The 19,977-nt window shown below is 39.2% G+C and overlaps 1 protein-coding gene across 2 annotated transcripts in view; it reads left to right on the top strand.

The window, feature by feature from the left end:
- Positions 1-19,977, top strand: part of GABBR2 (gamma-aminobutyric acid type B receptor subunit 2) — a 3,943,409-nt gene that overhangs the window by 1,967,879 nt on the left and 1,955,553 nt on the right. For both annotated transcript variants that reach the window (XM_044064587.1, XM_044064586.1), the window contains exon 6: positions 14,486-14,674. In XM_044064587.1, the coding sequence (XP_043920522.1) occupies positions 14,486-14,674 (189 nt within the window). The remainder of the gene's footprint in view (positions 1-14,485; positions 14,675-19,977) is intronic.

Here is a 19,977-nt window from a genome sequence, read left to right as displayed (position 1 = left end):
TACTTTCTCGTTGTACATGCAAGACCTGGTATAAAAAGACATGTGTATTCCCTTTTTGCATGGTATTTTTCACCAAGGCACTATAATCCTGTTGCCTATTCAGGCAATATCCGTGATCTCTGATACGTTCCCTTAAAGATCTATTAGTTTTCCCAATATAGAATGAGAAACATTGTATACAATGTGCAACATATACAACGTGTTTTGTGGCACAATTACTATCATAGTTAATAGCCCAAAGGCGCCCGGTGTCAGGGTGCCTGAAATAGTGGGACTCATCTATGTAGGCACATTGCGGACAATGGCCACACTGTTTTGTCCTTTCATAGCCTGTTCTAGAATAAATTTTACTACTGGCGGAGCTGTGACATAAATGTTGTTTTAGACATTTCATGTTACTAAAAACAAAAGTTGGAGTGTTTCCCACTATATTGGCTATTTTATCATCTGCTACCAGGATGTTCCAATTGTTTTTAATGGCATCCTGCACCACATTCATGTTGTTGCTATAAGGTAACACAATGGTTTGGTGACATGGGGCTGTCTCATTGCTGACCTTGTTTGTAACATTATTGGTATCTGAGAAATATGGTTTAGCCCTGGTGGTTCTCAGAATACCCATACCCCAATACGCTTCACTAATCTCATGGGGAGAGTACCCCCTGTTAATAAGGCCCACCCGGAGCTCCTCAAGTCCCATTTCAAAGTGTTCATTCATGGTGGAGAGTCTAGACATTCTCATGGCCTGACCCCTGATGATATTTTGAAAAATATGGGGATTATGCATGCTCCCCCTGTGAAGAAATGCTGGCTTGTAACAGGGCTTACGATGTACCTTAGTATTAATAACATTATCAGCCTTGAACAAGGTTACGTCTAAGAAGTCAATGGTTGTATACGAGAAATTCATAGTGAATTTCAAAAACGTACTGGAGTTATTGAGCATTTCAAAAAACTCACATAACGAATCAACTGAGCCCTCCCTCAGAAAAAACAGATCATCAACAAATCTTTTATAGAATAAAATATACAGATTCTTGACAATATGTGTGTCTTCGAAGGTCGCCATGACCAAATTCGCATAACTGTTCGCACAGCTGGTTCCCATGGCGACCCCCTTGATCTGTTTGTAACAAATATCATGATACAGAAAAACGTTGTTCTCAAGTACCAATTCCATCAGTAAAGATAAAAAATCTATGTTTTCTTTTGAGTAACCAGAGTGTTGCACTAAATAGTTATTGAGGGAACATATCCCTTCACCATTGGGTATACACGTAAAAAGTGACACCACGTCCATGGTGACAAAAACAATCTCATCAATGTTACAAATATTGAGACCATTCAAACATTTGAACAAGTCTTTCAAAAATTGTTCAGAGTCCTGGAGTATATGGTTCGATGATTTCAAAAAACCTTTCAACTCCTGGTCCAAAAAAACAGAGATGGGTTCCATTAACCACCCAGAGCCTGCCACAATTGGTCTTAATTCGGGCTGATAAGCATTTTTATGTATTTTTGGAAGGCCAGAAATTGTGGTAACCAAAGGATGTTCAACATACATGTATCTAAATAAATCATCAGTTAAATAACCCAAAGCTTTGCACTCCATAAGGGCCCGACAAATATGTTCTTGCATGGAGTGCACAATGTCAACTTGTACTACCTCATATGCATCTTCACCAAGCAAAGTTAACATTTTGGTATGATAGTATCTGGTATCCAGTACTACAACGGGTCCTCCTTTATCCACAGGGCGTATCGTGATGCTATCATTATTCTTGAGGCTATGTAAGGCCTCAACTTGAGACTTGGATAAATTGTTTTCTATAAGAATATTGTGTGACAAAAAATTATTGTAAAGCTCTTTTTCAACCGCTTTAATAAAAACGTCAACATTAGAATGTATAGGGGGTATAAAGCTACTTTTACTTCTAAGGCCCAAGTTTAGTTCCATTTTCTTACCTTCGAATAATAGTTTCAAGCAAACATTGCATGCAAAAGCTCTAATAGCAATTACTGCTTGACTCATATCCATATTTGAGGTGGGGATGAAAGACATACCTTTATTTAAAAGCTCCAGTTCAGCAATGGATAAAGCATGTTGTGAAATGTTGTGAACCAACAAGTTCAATTCCAGAACTTCTGTAACGTTTGCTGCTGGACCGGTGGCATATCTTTCCTTTTGGCCCCTCTGCTGTTGTCGTTCTCCATTGAACATTTCCTGCTCAAACGAATTGGAAAAGGAGCCTCAACAGGGTTGTATGCCTCTACCCTGTCTAGTTGTATTTTCCTCCTGACGGCTCCAGCCAAACTGGTAGTGGCAGATGGTGGATTGAAACTAATACTATCCTGGGGCTTGAAACAATCCTCCACAGCTTCACAAGGTGTTGTGTAAACCGAGGATGCGTTGTTGTTACTAGGTGAGGTGACCATATTCAACCTTTCACGTAACGCCTCATCATTACTTTGGATTACGGCATGCTCAGTCTCCCCATGGGTTACTGCAAGGCCTGACGTATCCAATGCTGGTCGCTTTACCGAGCTGTCTGGATTCTCTGTCCTTCCATTGGATGACACCCTGGGAACTTCTCCCCTGCGAGAGTGTGCATTGTTATTGAAAGTGGTAGTCTGAGAACCTCTTCTTTCCACATTTGATCTTGGCCAGACAAATATATGATGTGCAGCAAAATCATTCAAGTCCCTATTTAATTTCTTGCGTTTATTGCCCAATAGGTTACATTCATATCTTCCGATGCGATCAATAAGTTCATGCATAAAAAGCTCAGTGGAGTCTTCCCCACATAATTCCAGCAATTTATCTTGATTTTTAATAATATTGTTCTTAAACGCAATTTCCATAGGTTGAAAAAAGTCAATTAAAAGTTTAATGTAGGCTCTACTTGCATCAAGATTGATTTGCTGCCACTTTTGCAAAAGTTCAGGATAAGTGTTACCATATGTCGGCATGGTTAAAATACGCAAGCCTCGGGGGACAATGCCCCTGTTTAAACAAGCCTCCATATGATATCGCTGAGCTTGTAGCCACTTAAATTTATAAAAATCATTGTCGATGTTTCTCTGAATAGTTTTAATTAATGTCTCATTGACGGGTCGTTGCTTTACATCAACATTAAGTGGATTGCCTTCCAAACAGACAAGCGGATTAGCATTGTCCTCCAATAAATTCCTTAGTCTCATAAAAGCTGATGTATGAGATTTCTCGTTCGATATTGCATTGTTTTCAGCTCCTTCCATATCACCCCAGACAAAAAATGAGGAAAAATTAAAAAAACCAACAAGGATGCACGAATACACAAATGCAAAATTGTTTAAAGAGTTGTTTGTATAACTATTTCTCAAGTAGTTTTGTTATTTGGCAACTGTTTAAATTTGTTCTGTAATCACTGCAGTCATTAGGGGATGAAACTTTGAAAAGTGAAATAACAACTGCATGTTTGAAAGGAGCTGAAACTATTCCTGTGGTTATGGAAAGATTATAGATGCAAGTTAAAGGTGTTGCTATGTATGAAGTAGCCATTTTTAGGAAGGCAGGATGTTACATATTTCAGTTTGCCCATCAGTTTTTATCTTAAGGTCATAGCTGATTACAAATCTAATGACTCCAGTGCAATTTTTTAAGCCCAATCATGCTGCCAAAATGTATCTGACAAGTTCTGATATTGTAAGGTTATTTGAAAAGGTATATGTAGGCTTGGGCATAGGTGGTCAAACATTTACAGGCTGTCTATATCCACTAGAGACATAGGTGCCAGAGTTGGGATAAATTGATGATTCCCAATCCACTGGTCCAAGTTACAATTGAATTAGGTTATGAAAGAACTCTACTTCACATCGATGGGAAGCCCATTCCAGAGAAGGGGTAGTCTCTAGGACACATACCTGTTCCTCCAACATTTCTTATTTAATTTTCTGATGAGGCTTAGGCTCCTAGATTGGGTAATTCTGATGCTTTTGTTTTGCAGGGTAATTCTGATGCTTTTGTTTTGCAGATGTGTGTCAGGTCCTTCAGAGCTAGATCAGAGAAAACTTTTTTAATCCAGGCATAGATCACCTGTCATCAATCTGTAGGAAAAGTTGTTCAGAGATAGGGCTTTAAGTCTGTTTAAGTAGGACATGTTGTTTATGCCCTGTATTCTTTTAATGAGTAATCTCTTTGATCACTCCAGTTGTTGCATGTCCTTGGTCAGATAATATACTGTCAGGGGTGTTGTACTCAGTGACTGGTCAGAGGACAGTGGAAAAATGGCATCCTTCACTTAGATACTATATCCTCGCTTATAAAATACACAACAATGAACAATTTCCTTTCTTATGCACACACATGACTGTCAAAGGCCATGTTACTGTCTACATGTGTTCCCAAATCCATGACCACTGTGTCTACTCTTAATGACTATAAATGATTGTTGGGTTTGCAGAATAAGTGTATTATATCAATTGTCTCCTCGCTTATATTTGTAACTGTGTAGTAAATTTAGCTATGCAAATGTATTCTTTGTTGACATAACTGCATAATCAGTTAGGATACTGCAAACTATAGTCTCCCAATGGAATAATCAGTAACTTCTAACTACAAAATAGTTGTGGCTTAATTAAATACAGCAGCTATTTGAAGTATTTTATAAAATCTATCTGAAAGTTAATGGCTTTTCATGCAGACTGCTGGTTAGAGGTCATTATAACACTTGTGATTCCTTTCGTTGTTATTCTTTTTATGCCTTTCCTTTTATCGTGTAACTATATAGTGTGCTAGCTACGTAGGAAATAAGGAAAATATCAGAATGTCATCCTTTAATATAATCCTCTACACCTGGCACTTGTTTTTCTGTGACAATCTTACTTTATGCCATGAAACAGTTTGTGAAAACCAGAGAAAATGCAAAAATAGCATGTCAAGATTGCTTTAAACTGCACCCTCCTTGCTAGGCCATCATCATATGATAATGGGATTTAACTGAATTATGTGAATTGACCTTTTGAATTTAATGTCTGTAAGTTGATATGTTTTAATTCATGATGTTTTAGTATATGTTTTCTCAAACTACCCGTTAACATATCTGTAAAGGATATTACAATCAATGCCATTACCGTAAACTAAAGCATTTAATATGTCTTGTTATATAAATAAAGGTGTTCATTGTCTTACAGATTATCTTAATGCATTAAACCCTTACAGTGTTATACATTTCTACATAATGTTTAAGTCTGACAAAATAGCAGATATAAACAAGCCTGTAAATTGTATTTATATACTAAAACAAGAGGAATAAGAAAAAAAAAAATCTTTTTAATTTGAACATGCAGTGTCGGTTTGGTTTTGAATAAGGTGTTTACCTCATAGATATGAGGTACAAGGTTTGATTCACACCTATGGAAGGGTATTGGCTACACTTAAAATCCCCCACAACAGCAGCTAATCTAGTAGTAATTTATGAATGAATGAATTAATTAATTCCAAAACAAAAATATATTTGGGCTAATATAGTAACAGAAAACAGTAAAAATAAATAAATAAATAAATAATAGGCGGTAGAACATTATATTTGTACAAAACGATATAAATGACCTCTGAACTTTACATTATGCTGCATTCTAACAAATGACATGGTGAACAATATATAGCTAAGCCTAGCAGCAATAATTAGAAACCAGAATCATTTCCTGTAACATGCTCATTACAGCCACTGCACTAATATGGAGAGTTTGATTCACTTTGGGAGCATAACCAACTTGTTATGTGTTTGAGACATGGCTGTCAAAATATTCACCTCAAGAGTGGAGTGAAATGAAGCGCAAGAAATGAATCTTGACATCCATGTTAACAAGATCTGACAATTTATTTATGATTGCAGAAACCCATTCATAATTCTTTGTAGTAGATGGAGCATCAACACTGATGTACTACTAGTTACAGAGAAAAAATGTGTAGGAGCACAAAGTGTTTTATAGTGTTGAAAGCCATAAAATCTTAATGCTGCCACACAGGTACTGGATAGATGCTAAGTGCACATCTGCTACACTAGCAACATAAAAGTTAATAAACACATTAGTCTGGCATTTACAGCTTTTAAAGCTGTTACCATTCAATGGTGCTATTCTTTAGTGAATGCATGTTCTGTAGCAAGAATAAAGTAAAACAGTTCTGATAGGTGTGTAACAAAATTTGTTCTACACCTAGCTGATGCCACATAGCTGTATATTTTTCCCCTGATATCAGAGCATAGTCAATATGCACCACATACTACATTAAAATTATGACCAGGCCTCCAATTATAACTGCTTGTGAAGTGGATTTAAGAAATTCACCCGAAGAGCAAATTTCATTTCAGAATGCAGAACAGATTGCTTTGGTTGGGATCCAAGCTGTAATTTTTTCAAATACATGAGGAGATTTAGCTGTAGAGTAAAGTGTTTAACCGTCATTGATTTAGTCTCAAATGTATGCCGCATAATTTGTGAATTCAGTGAGCTTTGGAGGTAAGATGATGGAACAGCCAACAAGTAACTACAGTCATTAGAGATACAGACTTATTTTGCCTTGTTTTATGTTTTCCAATTCATTTTCTCTTCATCCTGTTGCTCTGCTAAGTGATCAGTGCCAATATTTAACAAATGTCTCTAGTTTGGGAAGATTGTCCCTGATTAGGCTTTCTCAATGATTATGGAAATAGCATGCTGTGAACTATGCTAACAGCTTTAAGAGCAACTGGCTAATTACAAGTGCATTTTGCTTCTGGCTATCATTTGTGAGGCAGTATGAGGTGTGTTACAGATATCACTACTGTTATGTTTCTGATTAATTTCTGTGGTGACTGCACTGTGCGAGTCAGTGTAAGCTTTTTTTCAGCTATAACAACAAGGTTGGTATGTATGAACCTCACTGTAATAAGCTTGTTATAGCAAATGTCTGGACCACACCACAAAAGGAGGGGGTGTATCCATATTCATCAAGGATACCCACACCTCCAGGTTGGTGGCAACGCACGAAGCATTGGAAACCATCCAGGTGCAATTAACCATAGGCAAAACTGCTCTACAATTTGTAGCATGCTACAGGCCACCCTCTCAAACTCAGGACCCACACAGCCTTCCTGAAGACACTGGAGGGTATAAATGTATCTCCAAACACCATTATATTGGGTGACTTCAACTACCCGAATATAGACTGGGAACATTACTCAAGCCCCAACTTTCTAGCCCAAAGGTTCCTGGAGTTCATAAATTCAAATGCCATGGAACAACTAGTCACCGTTCCCACAAGAGGAGAAAATATACTAGATCTCATCATCACAAACATGGGGACAAAATGCTCCACACCGGAAGTATATCCCTCATTGGTGAGATCAGATCACAAACTTATCTCACTGGAAATCCACATCCCGCCCCCACCCCAAACAAAAAAGACCACAGTGAAGAACTTCTCTAAAGCAAACTTCACACTACTCAAGACTGGTGTGGTATCCTTCAAGGCCCCCGAGCCAGTGGAAACCACAACCCAAGCTGCGGAGGCCCTTACAAATGCCTTCTACGAACACCTCTAGGACTGCATGGATCAGGCAATCCCTAATAAAACCAAGACTCTTTCCACCATGGGCAAACGTCCAGTCTGGTGGACCCCAGCCATAAACAAACTTTACAATAAGAGGAGAAAGCTGTTACATGATAGAGCAAAATCCATAAAAGAGAAGACACCCTTGATCATTATTAGTAAAAAATATGAGCACTCATAAAATCATCCAAGGCCAAATTTGAGAGAAAAATTGCAATAGATTCAAAGACAATCATAAGGCCTTCTTCAGCTATGTTAGAAACCTGGGTGGAAACTCCCAGATATGCGCAGAATTAGTCCAAAATGATACAAAAATCACTGAACCCACAGACATTGCCAACATACTGGCAGACAGGTTCAGTGCAAACTTCACCCCCCTCTCCCCCCCAAAAGGAGAGATAACTATCCCAGCGGAGTGTAGCCTCCCAGACATCTCTAATGTGCAGGTGAAAGCTGCTCTCTCTAAAGCTAAAAACATAGCATCAATGGGACCGGATGGTGTCCCCGGCTGTGTGCTACACAAACTCAACGAGGAAATAAACCCGCATATAAGGCAGCTGTTTAATCTTAGCCTTACCACAGGATACGTGTCCAAGGAGTGGCGTACAGCAACTGTGATCCCACTCCACAAAGGCGGGACCTCTACGGACCCTGGAAATTACCGCCCCATAAGCTTAACAAGCCTGGTCTGCAAAGCTATGGAGAGGATCATAATGGAACTCATAAACAAAGACATAGGGGACTTGCAGACATTGGACCCGACCGAGTTTGGCTTTGTCAAGGGCAGATCATGCCTTTTGAACTTGGTCGACTTCTTCGAAACAGTCACCAAGGCCATTGATGAGGGAAAGGCAGTCCATACAGCCTACCTTGACCTTGCAAAAGCTTTTGACACAATACCCCACTCGGGTATTATAGAGAAACTTACCAGCTTAAATGTAAACCCATATGTCACAAGATGGGTTGCAAACTGGCTAAAGGACAGAATCCACAGGGTTAGAGTTGCTGGCGCCATGTCAGACTCCAAGCCGGTCACAAGTGGGGTCCCACAGGGCTCAGTCCTTGGCCCCCTGTTGTTCGGCATCTACTTCTCAGAAGTACAGGCAAACATAGGAGGACTATGGCTGACAAAGTTTGCAGATGACTGCAAACTGGGCCATAGTGGAAAGTACATCGGACACAGATATCCTTCAGAGGGTCTCACGGAAACTGATAACTGGTGCCAGAGCCATGGCCTGAAGTTAAATGCCAAAAAATGTATAGTCATACCCTTCGGGAAAAACAAGGTAACCCCAAACTACCATATAGGTGGCAATCCATTAAGCACAGAAGAGGTTATCAGGGATCTGGGGACCCAGGTTGACAGTGGCCTTTCTTTTGACACTCACATTGCTAAAGTGGTTAGAAAGACCTTCTACATTGCCCACCTAATCATGAAGGGATTCACATCCAGATCAAGTGAGGTCATTGTTCCCCTGTACTCTTCACTTATCAGACCAATGATCGAGTACAATGCCCCATTCGGGATGTATCTCACCCGACACCTGCAGCAATTGGAGAGACCCCAAAAGTTCCTCACCAAAAGGATAAAGGGACTCCAAAATCTGTCATATGCTGCAAGACTGAAGAAACTCCAGCTCTATTCAGTCGCATACCGCCTGCTCAGAGGTGACCTGTGCCTGACATACAAGGCCTTGTCCAACCCAGAATTAATGGACATGCTCCACCTCAAAAAATCCAAATCTACCAGATCCACTAGAGCAAGCGACTTAAACCTTAGCACAGATATAAATAGGACATGCTGGAGGGATAGATTTGTCACCCAGAGACTCCCTATGCTGTGGAATAAAATCCCAGTCCATGTGAGGCAGAGCACCTCACTGGCTCTGTTCAAGAGAAATCTTGACCGGTGGATGGGAGATCGTAGGTTTACCCCGGGAATCATCTCTGTGTCACTGCTGGAATGAGGCACAACAAACTAATGGGCACAGTATTTTTTAACATAAGGGGTGGCGTAAGCCACAAAACTTTGGGCTAGGCTTATAAATGCCTTAGGGCAGATAGCCTAGTATAAACCTATGAACCTATGAACCTATGGATCTCACTATAGCAAAGTTATTTTTTCATGAATTTGGAGCATTTTATATTGTTTTTAAGTAGGTGAGTGACCTGTCACAAGACTCTTTTCTGCGAATAACAAAATCAGCATGCAGAAGCAATCACAAACAAACAAACAAACATGTATAAAGCAATAAACATAAGGGTGGCCATGGTGATGCAGTGGTTAGCATTGTCACCTCACAACAAGAGGTTCTCCGGTTTGATCCTCAGCTGGGGTGCCTTCTGTTCGGAATCTACATGTCCTCCCTGTGGTTGCATGGGTTTCTTCTGGGTGCTTCGGTTTCCTCCCACATCCCAAAGACATGCTGTAGGTGGATTGGACACTCTAAATTGACCCTAGGCATGAGTGTGTGCATGTGTGTACCTTCTGTGGAAGGTTGGGCACCGGGCTGGCAACTCAACACCATAAAACTCTACTGCCAATCATGAGCAGACAGGTGATCCACTGTGGCAACCCCTAACCAGGAAAAGCCAAAAGAAGAAGAACACACTCCAAGTATTATTGTATAATAGTCTTATGATTAGATATTAGTTTTGTACAAAATGGTTTGTTGGTGTCATGGCCCATATAGATCCACTTGACAATGTGAATTAGTTGTCCTACTCAAATTCTGTTAACATTTAGAATACAGTTTATAATATTAGTTGGAACTTCACTTCTGTAGTCTCCATAAGGTGTAGGATTGCCTCCAAACAAATGTTGCAATGCAGGGCTTTTTGGGTTGAAGACTGTGAGCCCACGGTGTATCAAAATACTGTCTTTATGCAGATGATAAAATCCTAAACATCTCTACTAAATAATAAGCTTCAAGGCTGCCACTGCGCAGACAAAAGGCAAATAATTACATTTTCACAAGAATTTAGAATTTGCTTATTCCAAACATCAGATTGATAATGGCAAAGCAGTAAATTTAAACTACTGTGCTTACAAATCTCTGATCTGAAGACTTGTGCCTTGGAACAGTGAAAGAGTCCCACCTCCATCTGCACCCCATGTACATAAATCCCAGTCCTATTGCAGATGTTATATACAGAGCCCCTCACTCACTTCACACATCCCTAAACCATAAACTTTGATGATTCCATCCTTCTCACCACTCTTCACAGACAGACCCCCAGTGGATACATAGTAATATCGTGGCATTCCTATACATTGGCAGATTTTGCTCATTTAGGTTTAGATCCAATTATCTTTGAACAACTCATGCAGTTTTTCAGTCGATCACCCCACTTAGTTACTGCAGATAAAACACTGGAAGATTTTATCCTGCTTACTTTACTAACATTAAGGATAATTTTATTTTAAAGGCAAATCTGTATACATTTTAATACTGCTTGGCATGCATTAACCATCACTGTTCATTATGTGTATTTGTATTAAAAGCAGCAATAAACTGGCATTATATGATTAATTCAGTCACCTTTTGAAAATGGAGAATGTTTCGGGTCATCATCCAGACACAATAGTGCTATTCCTTGTTTTTCACTCAGAGCTGTGATGTGAATGTTCAAAAGCCTAACATTTACTTTTTATAATTTTTAGAGATAGTATAAATCAATAATGCCACATAAGGCAACTGCAGGTACTATAAGTAAAGACAACATCCTAATGCATTCAACATATCTAAAATTTAACACCATAATTAAATATTTACTTGCCCTTTATGTAATATTTAGAAATTGTGATGAAGGATAAGTTCTTGATTTACATAGTCTTCTTCTTCTTCTTCTTTCAGCTGCTCCCGTTAGGGGTCGCCACAGCGGATCATCTGTTTCCATTTCTTCCTGCCCTCTGCATCTTGCTCTGTCACACCAGCTACCTGCATGTCCTCTCTCACCACATTCATAAACCTTATCTTAGGCCTTCCTCTTTTCCTGTTACCTGGCAGCTTCATCCTTAGCATCTTTTTCCCAATATACCCAGCAACCCTCCTTAGCACATGTTCAAACCAACATAATATCGCCTCTCTGGCTTTGTCTCCAAACCTTCCAACCTGGGCTGACCCTCTAATATACTTATTCCTAATCCTGTCCACCCTTGTCACACCCAGTGTAAATCTTAACATTTTCAACTCTGCCACATCCAGCTCTGACTCCTGCCTTTTTGTCAATGCCACTGTCTCCAACCCATATAACATAGCTGGTCTTACTACCCTCTTATAGACCTTCCCTTTCACTCTTAGTGGTACTCGTCTGTCACAAATTACTCCTGACACTCTTCTCCACCCACTCCATCCTGCCTGTACTCTCTTCTTCACCTTTCTTCCACACTCACCATTACACTGAACTGTTGATCCCAAGTACTTAAACTCATCCACCTTCACCATCTCTTCTCCTTGCATCCTCACCATTCCTCTATCCTCCCTCTCATTCACACACATATATTCTGTCTTAGTCCTGCTGACCTTCATTCCTCTTCTCTCTAGAGCATATCTCCACCTCTCCAGGGTCTCCTCCATCTGTTCCCTACGCTCACTACAGATCACAATGTCATCCGCAAACATCATAGTCCTCCTAAATAGCCTGAAACATGACATATTAGGACCACTTGAGTCACTTGTCAGCTACAGCCTTAAAACAGGCTACATACCAAGCAAATACAGGACAGCAATGGTTACCCCCTTTCACAAGGGTGGACTATCAACCAACCCTAGAAACTACAGACCCATTAGTTTGGCTAGTCCAAAACGCAAAGCTATGGAATGAATTATCAAGGAAATGATCAGCAAAGACATTGGCAACATACAGACACTGGACCGATCCCAGTTTAGTTTTGTCAAAGGAAGTTCATGCCAACTTAACCTGGTAGAATTCTTTGGGAAGGTAACCAAGGCAATGGATGAAGGAAAAATAGCGCATACCACCTACCTAGACCTGGCTAAGGTGTTGACAAAATACCCAACTCTGATAATGTAGACAAACTCACCAAACTAGACATAAATCCTACATCTGTCTGACAGACAGGATCCAAGAATTCAGGACTGCTGAGACCACCTCCATCAAGTGGCAGGGCACCAGTTGATTACCACAGGGCTCCATGCTGGGACCACTCCTGTTTGACATCTACTTCTTGGAGGTCAAGGCTAATGTCAAGGGCCTCTGACTCACCAAGTATGGAGATAACTGCATATTGGTAGCTATCATAAATCCCTCCCCCCATCACATTAACATCTTGCAAGAGGGTCTAACACAGAAAAATGACTGGTGCAAAAGCCATGGAATAAAACTTCATGCAAAGAAGTACATTATACTGCCTTTTGGGAAAACATCTACCCAGGCAAATTATTCCATTGACAAGCCTTCCCCTAAGAGTTGATCCAGTAGCTCGAGATCTGGGAGCATATTTAGACAGTACATAGCCAAGGTAGTAAGAAAATTGTTCTGTATTGCCCAACTTATAAGTAAGGGTATGGCATCCAGGTCTAAGGAAGTTATAGTAACACTCTATTCATCCATTATAAGACTTATCATTGAAAATAATGTCTTTTTGGCATGTGCAACAGTTGGAACACCCACAGACGCTCCTCATCAAGAGAACAAAGGGTGGGTATTAATACACTGCCCTATACAGATCACTGTTGATTCCTGTCTATGCCAGTTTTTTTGTTTTATCTTCCAAGCTTGCATTCCAAATATAGAAGCATCTCTACATGTTTAACATATATATTTTTTTCATTTTTCTACCTCTTTAAAATGATTATGGCAAAATTCTCAGTTGATTGTATTTTGATTGTTAAGGGAAGGCATTTTAGCTGTAATCCCACCCAGAGTATTTACTTACACTTATAATTCAACGTTTCCAGTCGTGTTTCTTCAACAGAAAAAAACTCAAGATATAATGGTAATGCACACTGATTTAATCATTACATTTTCAGAGTTATCCGTTTAATATTTGTTTTATCCCTTCATGCAATGAAGCAAAGTTCACACATTCTAAAAAAATGCATACGTGCAAGTTTATACTGTCTGAGTAATGCATCTATTGTACGGAACAATTTATCAGCTTAAGAATTAATGTGAAGATTATTAGTTCTCCTGTTCTCCTGTAAGAGAAAAACAGTGTCTTACTATTGTCTTACTATTTTTGTATGGTGCCTTGTAATAATGCATAAAGTTACCAAATGCCAGGTATAGGCAAGAGTAATGACGTGCAAAGACCATGGCAAAAGGCAAGCTACATGAAGTAAAATAAGTTTTCTGATTGGTTTAGGATAAGGAACATCATCTTGCAGGCCTTATATGAAGGTATGCTTGTGCAAAGGCTCTCCTTGCCAGTTTAAATACTAGTGATTTAAAAATTGATCTGCAAAAATATTGAAGTTGGGACAAGTCTTTTTGACATATAATTATGGAATATGGCTTTCTCAAGGCTGCCAGAATCATATAGCAGAATGCAAATTGTTTATTTCCAGTGAATAATCTTTTCCTTTTCACAGAAGTAAGACAAATTCTACTAGGAAAGTTTATGGCCAGATCCTCAAGTCACTGTTCTAAAGAGTTAAGCTATGTAGAGTATGGGCATAAATAATAGCTCATTCATCAATAATTAAGGTACATGTGCAGCTTATTTTATATCTGAAATGTTTATGGTGCAATTTGATGCAGTTATAAAATGCTCTAGTTGATGCATTAGCTTTTTCCTAAATGTGTTGCTTCACAGGAGTTTGGAGTCGGCTCATTCAGTTTGCTACATAACAGAGCTGTGTACACTCATTTGCTGTAAGCACATTTGATGGTGAAACATGCTCAATTGTAATGCTATTATTCTCTCTCTCTCTCTTTCCATGTTAGGCTTATAATGAAGAGATGTATGGCAGTAAATATCAGTGGTTTATTCCTGGATGGTATCAGGCCCACTGGTGGGAAAAGGCTAACTCTACTACCTGCTCTATCAGTAACCTTCTGACTGCCATGGAGGGCTACATTGGAGTCGATTTTGAACCTCTTAGTTCTAAACAAAATATAACAATATCAGGACGGGTGAGTATGCATAATAGCACCATATTTGTCAGACTGATAGAAATCTGTTGTTTTACCAGATTTCTCGAAACCCTTTTATTGGTGTTGAGCATTGCCCTACTTACATTACAGTTATAGTAACACTGTTGAATGTTTTAGAAGTTCATTTTCACTACCTGTCCAAAATGTCAAGTGGCCAATAATGAAGATAGGAGGCATTGTTTTTTCACATGACAAGTACAGCAACAACATGCTGTAGCTTACACAACAGCATCTTATATATTGCTAATTGTAGATTTTTTTTCTCATTTCATAGAGAGTCTGGAATGATGCATTTGTAGTTCCTTGCCTGCATGGCTACACATCTGCTACTTTCTCATGAATGTATAAAATATATCAGCCTGTAAAGTTACATTAACTTTTTCTATGGCGGGCTTCAAAAATAGAAATATAGTTATGCTGCCTGTGCAATAAGTGGTGTACTACAAGGAGATCTAAGAATGGCGAATTTTTTTTAGTTCCCTTCATCTTCCTACAGCCTTCTACCCCTGTGTCCCCATCCATCTCCCATGTCTGCCAGCTTCTTCTTTTGTGTACCCCAGCCTGCCTGCTAGAGTTGGGGCCAGTCACAGATTTTAAAGTCAACCAGGGGGTCCCACAGTCACTTTCTGCTGGGAGGAGTTTCCATAATGTTTGTTATGACCTACTCATTTCCCTATCCTCTAATGGTTGAGTGGACTCCCCGGAGGGGTGGGCATGCAAAGGGGATGTGCTGCTTTCCATTGTACCTCTGCAACAGCTCAGCCAAGTCCCCACCATTTGATTCTCTTTGGACTGTGCCTCCATGAGTCAGTGTCTCCAGCCTCTGCCAGATATCATTCATGAGAACACCCTGGCAACAGTCCGCCCCCCATGATGGACATACTCATCCCTTGCTGCTTCTCAGTCAGTCGCCCATGTTGTTAATCATACTCAAGTCAGATTTGTTGTAGGCCTGGCTTTATCACTCTATGCCACTGCGGCAGCTAAGAATGCTAAATGAATGCTTCTTGACAGTACAGAAACACTCAGACACATAGCATGTGTGTTATGAGAATATACATAGGAATGGAGTATTGTATGCATTACCAATGATAGCTTATACAGAAAAGAAACCTCTTCTCCATACAGTTATGATGGCTTGGGACACATATTAAGCAGGAGTTCACTATGTGATTGTGACTGATGCACAAAGCAGCAAAGCGCAAGAGAAAACTGGATCACCCAGGATGGACTCTGTCTTTAGTGTGGTTGTACTATTACTGGGCCAGGGTGTTTTAAGGTGGGATTTGTGTTTTGTTTCAGTGCTAATGTCATACAGTGTTGTGATGGGTGTCATAGTGTACGATTGTAGAAAAGTGTAGTAAAGGGGATTTCCTTTTAGCTGCACTAAGGTACGATCTCAGAGTTAGAATATATAAACTTGCAAGGGTTTCAGATTTCCACGTTTGTTAATAGCTTCACTTTGATAGTGTGTCATGTACCATGTGTATAATATATATATATAAATTATGAATGCATATATGTATATGTGTGTGCATATATGTGTGTGTGTGTGTGTGTGTGTGTGTGTGTGTGTGTGTGTGTGTGTATATATACATATATATATATATATATATATATATATATATATATATATATATATATATATATATATATGGGAGCGCTACAAAATCTTGAAAGTTCAAAGTACTGAAAACTCAAAATACTGAAGCTCATAATACTGAAAACACACAGGATATCAACACTTACTATATTCCAGCACAAGTACATGTGAAGAAAGTGAAAATTTATGACTTGAAAGAGGAGGGAGTTAACAAAAGTGAAGGAGTTAAAAAAAGTTGGTTCAAGAGATGGCTGAGGCAGAAAAATATGGATTTCAAAGCAAAGCAGTAAATAAGTGTTTTGCAAAATGAGTTCCTTAGCTAAGTTATACGAAACTGTGGGTATTATTCAGGGGAAAATGAGGTAGAATATCAAGGTAATAGGTCAAGGGAGTGCAAAGAATTTTATAGCAGACAAAAAGATGGAGTTGGTTCCCTCTGAGTTTATGTCTATGTGTGTTTTAAGAAATTTAAAACATATGCAACCTGAAGAAGAGAGAAATACTGAATGGGTTAATTCGGCCAGTAGATGGGATAAACTCTTGTAGCAGAGCCAGAGAGAAGTGGTCACATAGGGAAATACAGTATAGTTATAACTTACTTACAGTGGAGTGATTATTTAGAATTAATAACTGTTACTATCGAAAACAGGTAGAACTTGTAAGGGGACGGAATAAATTTGGAGTAAATTACCTGTTTGCTGTTAACGAGTTGTCGAAAAGCAAGTTTTTTTTATTATTGGGCTGAGATTAAATGAAGTTTTATTAAGAAAATCCACAATAACTCTGTACCTACACTACTGCCCAAACACAAAAACTGACCGCAAATTGAAAGAGAGAATCAGGGAACACATATACAAGATCAGAGTGGCCTCACCATGCAGTGCATTGTCGAAACATGTGATTAACACCTCCAAACAACACACATTTAAGTTTCAAGTGATACAGGTGAATGAACCCACATTGAGGAGGGGTGACATCCAGAATTTAACTGAAGCAAAGGAAATCAAGTGGATAATCAGACTCAGAGCTGACTGTTATCCTGGCCTCAATGATAGGGTATCCATTAAACCCATGCTGAAATCTAGGCCATTACGTCATTGAGCACCATATATCTTACATCTATCCACTCACACCTAGACATCTCCATTTGTTTCATTCACTTTCTTCCTATTTTCCTTCCCTTCTTTCCCTCACATTTTCCCCCTTCCACCCTTCCTATTTATCCTGTCACTTTCCTTCCCCCCCATCCACTTACACCTTGACATCCCCATTTGTTTCATTCACTTTTTTCCTATCTTCCTTCCCTTCTTTCCCTCACATTTTCTCCCTTCTACCCTTCTTATTATCCTGTCACTCCCCCCCTCTTCCAACCCCCATCGTCCCCTCCCCCTGCTTCCTTTTGCACAGTATTCATTTAGGCCATTTGATATAACATCACATAATCTGATCATTAACTGTTTTAGATATTTTACACATATAGACATACATACATTTTTATGCGTTATCCGCCTACACACATTATTTTTCATAAATGCATACACGCAATATCATAGTTCCACATCTCCGCTCCACTTCCATTAGTACATGACATGGATATTTGGATGTATGCATTACACACATGATATGTGTGGATGCACACTTTAGCTTTGTTGAAAAGAATAGAAATTATTATTTCTTCTTTTTATGTATAAGTATGTTTATAAGATTAATTGTTTAGCAATACAGCATGGCTGACTATATATATATATACATGCCATATATTTTTATGTTTTATTTATGATTTTAGAAGTTGCTTACAACAAGCTATGCTTGAAAAAGGGCAGCACTTCATGTCCCTTTAATTTTTAAACAATGCATGCACTTCAATTAATTCAGGATGTGACATCATTGCATTTTTAATGTTTGTATATTTAAATGTTTGCACCAAGCACTTTAGTTATTATTGGCCTGAAGAAGACCACCAGTTGAAAGCGCTTGCCGTTTTTATTTAATAAATATTTATAACCTCCGCTTAACGCTTGTATTTACTTGATTGTGCATGACAAGCTATCGTTTACTGGAGTTGCATTAACAAGAGTCTGTGGCTGTGCTACTAGGAAGAAGAACACACCCGCTGGTTTTGGGTGTCAGCAATTGCCTGCATAGGCTATTTACATCAAGGAGACATCTGAACCTGACTCGTATTGTATTTGGAACTTTACAGTGAACTATTTGGGATCTAAAATTTACTCTGCACATTGCTTCCCACACATTCTCTTTTTTTCTTCTTAGTAACAGTACGCTTTGTGGGAAGTGGAATAACACGTGAGCGTTTTTTTTGATTTTTTCTTCATTATACACGTTGTTGCTCACGTATATTCCATGGCAGAGCTAAAATCTGTTGACACACCGACTGAACTTCCGTATACACCGGAAGTACTACTTAGTCAAAGGGAAACCAACAGAGAGAGCAAGACGAGGTTTCAAGATGTTATAACTAGTGAAGTAAATCCACTTTTGCACTACCATGCCCCTACTGAGACAGACGACAATGGAACCTCAGAAAAGGAATACCATGGATTAACGACACTTGTACAGGAGATGGAAGGGGACTTTCTGAGACTCAAACGCCTCCAGTTACAACACCAACATTTTGAAGTGTGCATTGCACGCAAAATTGTACCCAGGGGCCTGAGGATTCTTAAAATGCCCACCACAGGTACTGTTTATAAAGATCTGCTGTGCATGTGGCAGCAGATTAACCTTGAAACTAGCATTAAATATATGAAACTCTTGAATAAGTATTTTCTGCCTCAAGAAATTTCTTTGAGGGAAAATATTCAGCAACAACAACTAAGCTTATATAATATGTATCCTAAACAAGTTATAGATGTGTATATGGATAAAATGTTGGATAATGTGTTTATGTATGAAAAGAGATTATTACAGCAAAAACGTGATAAGATTAAGAGGGATACTGACGATTTTAAAAAGGGGAATGTCTTCACCTGGCCCAGGGTGAATAATACAGTTAAGAATTCTGACAATACCCCCTCAGACCCCCCTATACAACAAAAAGACAGGCAAGACAACGGCAATGGTGATGTTAATATAAAAGCTAACCTACCACAAGGTGGTGGGAAACGGAACCTGGTGGTTACTGCAGCAATGGTACACCACGATGGCATAGATATACAAAGCATGTCACCCATTAGCAATATACACAATATCTCCGTTCTTGAGGAAGCTAATACTCGTATAGACATATGTGAACATATTGAAACAAACAGTGATAGTACTAGCAAAGGTAGTTTTGAAGTAGGAAAGAAAAAATCAAATGTACCCTTGGATAGCACATCAAACCACGGCTTCCCCCATACAGCCCCTTTCCCAATTGCATCTCAATGGAGAGGTGGAGGGAGGGGGAGAGAACGGTCAATGAGCAGAGGCCGACAGAGAAAGAGGCCAGCAGACCATCTACAGCCAGGACCTACTATAAAGAAATTATGGCAAGGGAGCAAGAATCATTAATTTGGAATATATCCAAGAGAACACTTTCCTTGGATGAATGTTATGTATTAGAGAAAGGTACTACATTCATTCCTTCCCAGAAAAGTGATATCACAGACAATATCATTGATCTTAAGTTGTTTACTCGTAATTTACAGATTAAACTTGACTTCGCTGGTACTACATCAGA

The sequence above is a fragment of the Protopterus annectens genome, chromosome 3.part0 (assembly GCF_019279795.1).
Source record: "Protopterus annectens isolate FY-2018-M chromosome 3.part0, PAN1.0, whole genome shotgun sequence".
NCBI lineage: Eukaryota > Metazoa > Chordata > Ceratodontiformes > Protopteridae > Protopterus > Protopterus annectens.
Note: the sequence above shows the minus strand (reverse complement) of the source record. Positions and strands in the feature narration are given on the sequence as shown.